The sequence below is a fragment of the Phycodurus eques genome, chromosome 1 (assembly GCF_024500275.1).
Source record: "Phycodurus eques isolate BA_2022a chromosome 1, UOR_Pequ_1.1, whole genome shotgun sequence".
Lineage (NCBI taxonomy): Eukaryota > Metazoa > Chordata > Actinopteri > Syngnathiformes > Syngnathidae > Phycodurus > Phycodurus eques.
The window spans coordinates 25,504,422-25,510,914 of NC_084525.1; the positions used below are offsets into that span (position 1 = coordinate 25,504,422).

The 6,493-nt window shown below is 45.6% G+C and overlaps 1 protein-coding gene across 1 annotated transcript; it reads left to right on the forward strand.

Moving 5' to 3' along the window:
* The first annotated feature begins 604 nt into the window (after window positions 1–604).
* lhfpl5b (LHFPL tetraspan subfamily member 5b) lies at window positions 605–4,886 on the forward strand. Its single transcript, XM_061699045.1, has 4 exons — window positions 605–1,013; window positions 3,642–3,890; window positions 4,586–4,713; window positions 4,851–4,886. Exons 1-4 carry the CDS (start codon window positions 605–607, stop codon window positions 4,884–4,886), a joined length of 822 nt encoding a protein of 273 aa, XP_061555029.1.
* Window positions 4,887–6,493: the final 1,607 nt, after the last annotated feature.

Genomic DNA, 6,493 nt, shown 5'->3' on the forward strand with positions numbered 1-6,493 from the left:
TGACGAGCAGCTTCTCGTAGGATTCAGGAGTGTCCAAAGCTCAAACAAAATTAGCCTATACAAACTACACAGTCTTTATCCAAACTGAGTCGACCGCAACTGTATATAAAACACACACACACACACACATTTTGAATGGAGACTCCATGAGGGGTTGAGATTGCTGTCAAACCTCGCGGCAAACCCAGAAGCGCCTCCCTAATCGGTCACGAGGTACAGTGAATCCAATTCAGACTGCTTTCCTTTGTAAGCGTTACAATACTTACAGTTTAGTAACAGTTACAATTAGAGTAACTTGGTGGCAACATCGTGACTGTCAAAATCCTATGAAAATGTCTAAGTGCACACCGTACATATACAAGCCTCACACAACCACCACAGCGCACAGACACACACGCACACACCAAACAAACACATAAAACACCACACACACACACACAAAACACAGGGATCACGCCTCTGTCCAGGGTTCTGAAAGCTGACTCTGCCACGAGTTCAGTCGACGCAAGCCGACTCAACAGGTGCGCGACTGACAGACCGACGGACGTTGAGGCTTTGGGCCGCCCACCCGAAGTCCAACTCTCGATCGCCACTCGCACCGACGATGGACCTGCTCCCGGCCCAGGAGGCGTCGCGCATCTACCACACCAACTATGTGAGGAATTCCCGGGCCATTGGCGTCCTCTGGGCCGTGTTCACCGTGTGTCTGGTCATCATCGCGGTGGTGGTGTTCATCCAACCCTTCTGGATCGGCGACAGCGTCGACACACCGCAGGCGGGCTACTTCGGCCTCTTCCACTACTGCATCGGCAACGCGCTCAACTCGGAGCTCACCTGCAAGGGCAGCTTGCTGGATTTTGGCTCCATCCCATCACCGGCCTTCCGCGCCGCCATGTTCTTCGTGGCCACGTCCATGCTGCTGGTGGTGGGCACCACGGTCTGCTTCAGCCTCTTCTTCTTCTGCAACGCCGGCAGCGTCTACAAGATTTGCGCCTGGATGCAGCTGGCCTCTGGTAAGGTATCAAGAAAAAAAATACTGAAATAAAATCCTGACTTCCAGGTTCTTTGTCTTGTTATGCCCCTGCAATATGGCGACAGGTTCTGGGTGTACTCTACTTCGCGCACAAAGGGCAGTCAGCTGGGATAAGCTCCAGCTCACCCATGACCCAATGAGAAGAAGCAGTAGAGACTGTACTGGTCGCTAGTAAAGCTTACGGCACATATAGACGAACAATGGACTGGTCTCTGGCCAATCACAGGGAATGTCAGAGACAAGTGCATCATTTCCATTTAAAACACGTACCACCATGTATACACAAGTAGAGTATATTTGTACCATGTATATCTGTGTATTCTGTACTTGTAATCATTTTTCCGGTTTTAGGTCATTGCAACAAGCCTTTGAGGTGAAATACACTGACAGCATTATGAAGCCTTTGGCGATGAAACGGAGGCCGGGCGTGTTTTCATGCTGGCCTCGAGTTGCAGGCGAGCTTTTGTGCGGCTTTGTGCGTCTGGTTTCAGTGCGCACACTTTGACACCTCTGGTGGGGCTTTAGTTACATGTCAGTCACCTGATCAGGTGTGGCTTCAACTGCGCAGTTGCACCTTCAACAATACCAGGATGCCAAGACAGGAAGCAACCGTCACACAGTAAAGTGCAAAAATGGGATTTTAATCACTGTAACAATGGGGAGAAGGCTATTTAAAGCACTGCTTTAATCCTGTGAATATTCCATAATTTTGGATTTAAAAACGACTACAGAAAAAATTCCCTCCAAAATAGACTCAGTAGTTATTTTAGGCTTGGTTTCTGGTGACATATTTGATTTTACAACAGATTTTGACCTGCCCTCCTTTAGGTCGAAACCTGGGCAAGCCTGCTGACAACAGCAACAGAAGACGAGGACATTTCCTTTTTCAACTAATACTGTATGTGTTCTGTAGTCTGTATTTATTTTAGGCAATAACGAGTGAAATAGTGAGGTTAGATACATTTGATACAAGCGGCCGAAATGAGTTTCCTCCGCAGAGTGTCCGGGCTCTCCCTTCGAGATAGGGGGAGAAGCTCGGTCATCCGGGAGGATCTCAGAGTAGAGCCGCTGCTCCTCCACATCGAGAGGAGCCAGATGAGGTGGCTGGGGCATCTGATTCCGATGCCTGCCGGACGCCTCCCCGGTGAGGTGTTCCGGGCACGTCCCACCGGGAGGAGACCCCGGGGACAACCCAGGACACGCTGGAGAGACTACGTCTCTCGGCTGGCCTGTGAATGCCTCGGGATCCCCCCGGAAGAGCTGGATGAAGTGTCTGGGGAGAGGGAAGTCTGGGCATCCCTGCTAAAGCAACTGCCCCCGCGACCCGACCTCGGATAAGCGGTAGAAAATGGATGGATGGATGGATGGATGGATGGATAGATACATTTGAGTAGGCTTGACTTGTTAAACTCGATCACTGTAATGTTTAGCTGCAGAAGAAGGGCTGGGCATGAGATACGAGGCGTGATACTAATGTTTACCAACTGCAGCGAACCTTGTTGGGCACGGCTGGTGCCCAGGGCCACGTTTGTACTGTTTTCATTAACGGCAGCATAAAATAATTATCTATTTTTTTAGCATATTAAATTAGCGATTGAACATAATGTTTGGGAAATGACTGCCAGTTTCATATATTGAACAAAAAAAAAATACATAAAGACAACTTGTTAGTGAAATATAGGCCATCTGGATGCTGTAGGTCCTTTAGTTTTTTTCAATTGATCAGACATTTCTTGAAAACCTCCATTGTTTTCTGTAAATTATAAACACAAAAACCAATGGTCTAACCACTATCACAAAACACCACTCTTCCTGCGAAACAAAACATCCATCCATCCAGCCATTTTCTGAACCGCTCAAGCAATTGCCTCAAAACAGGTCCTGAGTCAATCAAAATTAAAAACACCACTGAACAGTCATTAAACACGACATAGACACAAAAGAAAACACGATGATCAGATCATAATTCCGGAGAATAATCTTTATTGTTCATGGTAGAACTGCATTTCACAAAATGAAACAAAAATCCTGTTTTAGCTCTTGTAATAAAAATATTTTTAAAATTGTCAAAGCGTGGACAAAAACATGGTCGATGATAGGTGTCCGTAATTAATCTGAAATACTGTATGTAATTGTTCTTTGTCTTATACCCCCTCTCTTTCCACTTCCTGCTCAACCACACCTTAGTCTTACTTAGCCTCTATCACTCTGATTGTCTCTATGCAGTGAAACTTTAACAACCGGTGCGCACTGAACTGGATGAAATTGGTTTCTTCACGTCATTCGCCATTAGTGTGATCAGATTTGAATTGCTGTGTTTATGTTGCGAGACCTGTGCTTAACATTATGAAATACAAGTGCATCAGAGTGCAAAACAAGTTTTAGGTAGTTGGTGAAAATGTTTGCAAGTTGTGTCTAACTAGGTGAAAAGTGCTTAAGGTTGTACCAAAAAGTGACCAATCCAATAAGTGGTTTGAGGTCACTGACCATTTGATTGAGACAATTGTGCCATAAACAGTACAAACGGCAAGACCTCTCGTTGTGGAAAAAAACTGCTCGCTCTAATACAGAGAACACCTGAGCCGAATGGTTTTACTCTTCTTCACAGCCATTTTGATGGTGATGGGCTGCATGATTTATCCCGACGGCTGGGACGCCCCCGAGGTGAAGAAGATGTGCGGCCAGGGGACGGACAAGTACAGCTTGGGGAACTGCACGGTGCGCTGGGCTTACATCTTGGCCATCATCAGCATCCTGGACGCGCTCCTGCTGGCATTTCTCTCCTTTACGTTGGGCAACCGGCAGGACAAACTGCTGCCGGAAGACTTTGAGCTGGAGGGCGCAGGTAGGCACGCATGTCTCAACAGAGGAGGGGCACATTGGAAGGGGCCGAGAGACCCTTTTCACTGTTCAGTTGCTAATCAGCTTCCAGAATGCACCACAATGTTTTTAAACACCAACTCAGTCATGCAGAATTTAATCACCAGGCTGTTCAGTTGCACTTCATGTGCAGATCTCTGCTTCTCACCCGGTCTCTAAGGGAGAGCCCGGACACCATGTGGAGGAAACTCATTTAGGCCACTTGTATCCGCGATCTTGTTCTTTTGGTCACAACCCACAGCTCGTGACCATAGGTGAGGGTGGGAACATAGATCGATTGGTAAATTGAGAACTTAAAGAGTCTGCATCATTGCAGACACTGCACCAATATGCCTGTTGATCTCCTGAGCCACTCTTCCCTCACTCATGAACAAGACCCCAAAATACTTGAATTGTTGTTGCAGAGGCATGTCAACCAGTACAGCCCCACAACATCCAGAGCCTTCAGGAACTCCGAGCGAATCTCATCCACCCTCGGGCCCCGTCCACCAAGTTTTTAACCACCTGGGTGATTTCAACCCCGAAGATAGGAAAGCCCAACTCAAGAGTCCGGAGACTCTGCTTCCTAATAGGAAGGCGCCTCAGTGGAACTGAGGTCTTAGAAGTATTAGACCCACCGACTCATAACATCCAGTGATGAGGTCAGCAGTGACCCATCTCCACTATACACAGTTTTAATGGTGCACTCCTTCCCCGTCCTGACGTGCCAGATGGTGGACCAAAATTTCCTTGAAGCTGTCCGAAAGTCGTTCTCCAGGACCTCACTGAACCACCAAAGCTTCATTCTGCTTGGCCTGCTGGTACCCATCAGCTGCCTGCAGAGAAAAAAAAAAATCAATAAAAAAATGCTGAGACAATGATTGAATTTGTATCAGTGTATCAGTGAATTTGTATCAGAATTTCCTAATTCTGATACATGTTCTTTATTTCTTCGCAGAAAACCCTTGATGAACAGGCCAAAAAGGCTCAATAGGACCCCTTCTTCCGCTTGACATCATCCATGGTTCGGGGATTTCTGTAACAACAGTCACCGACCACCTTACGGCCACAACTCAGGTCGGCCGCCTTAACAATGGAGGTGCGGAACGTGGTCCACTCGTACTCAATGTCCCCCGCCTGCCCTGGGACTTGGGGGGGGAGATATATATATATAGTTTTTCATTAATTCCATCTAATGTAATTGTAATGAACTGATTATTTGAAGGCTACCTTCCATCAAAATTCTCCCCCCCCCCCCCCCCCCCCCTACTGTTTTATGCATAACATACTGTAGGTCAAAAGGAGTCTGTGACTTGGTTTAAGTTTGACATCGATGCAGTGTCGATTCTATGCAAAAGACGATAAACGGCATAAGGCTTGCAAAACAACCGGATCAGATTTCCAGGCGACGTTGCAAATGACTAATTATTCAGGTAGCTGCCCACTTCGTGGTTGCTGCAACTCAAGAAAACTGGCTTGAGTGACAACACGGCTGCGTCATGTGCAAAGCTTTGCGTCACCTGCCAAACTCAGACGAGTCTTAAATTTCCTTTTGGAGAAATTCCTAAGCATTTCAGAACCAGAATCGTGCTGTGTTCGAGGCTGACTTTGAAAACAAGCTTTTACACACTGCTGCAAGTGCATTTCTGGATTTGGACAGCTGCCACCAAGTCATGCAAACACAGTATATAAAAGCATGCGGGTTGTGGTTTACAACTATATATTCAACATTACAAATATAGCTAACTGTGGATTTAATAGCCAAGTTTGCAATGATTCGGTGAAGGGATCGAATGGGACCCTCCATTCCTCTGAACAATTCAACGCTTGGTGGAATTCTGCTTCACGATGATAAGACGACCCCACATCAAAATGATCCAAACACGAGGTCTCTCTGAACGTTTGGCGGCCGAGATATTGTCCAAGGTCAATCAAAGCGAAGCTGCTTTTTGCATATTAAAAATCTGATGAGCGCTCCGATCAGAGCAAAGCTAATTTACTTGTCGCATATTAATGAGGGAAACTGTGCTGTCTCAACTGCCAGGAGGGAAAAGACCAACAAGAATAGCTAGAAAAGGAACATTCGGGGGAGTTTCAACCCCAATTATCTGGCAACCCCGATAAAATGACAACGAAGGTTATTAATAAAACGGAAAATTTGAAGGGGACTTTTGATAAAATCAAGAAAAATGTCATGTCGATATTTAATGTAATTAGAGCTCATTTGTCTCTTTGGGTAAAAAGTTGTTAAAATGTAAATATAATTTGTAATTTCCTAGGTATGTTGCATGTAGTGTTCATGTTCAATGTCAATACTTGCAGAGATTCATAGATCTGCACATTTTTTTTTACATCTCTAAATCATTGATCATTATTGTGAGAAAAATTAAGTCTTCACATAGATGAATATTTTTCATTATCAATAAAGATAATTTGAGCAAATTTCGTATTCCATAAGTTTGTATCAAATTGGTAGCTCTCACTTTCAGAAAGGTTGTTAACCTCTGATGTAAATGCTCAGTGGTCGGATTAAAGAAGGGAGCGGCCATACTTTTGCCCACTTCTGTGCTAGAACGGTGAGCTCTGCTGTATATACTAACT

Excerpts from the sequence above, each read along its gene's own strand:
- lhfpl5b (XM_061699045.1), top strand. The coding sequence starts at position 605 with ATGGACCTGCTCCCGGCCCAGGAGGCGTCGCGCATCTACCACACCAAC. Across the intron at positions 1,014-3,641 it reads CTGGATGCAGCTGGCCTCTG|CCATTTTGATGGTGATGGGC; the intron begins GTAAGGTATCAA and ends TCTTCTTCACAG. Across the intron at positions 4,714-4,850 it reads TCATTCTGCTTGGCCTGCTG|AAAACCCTTGATGAACAGGC; the intron begins GTACCCATCAGC and ends ATTTCTTCGCAG.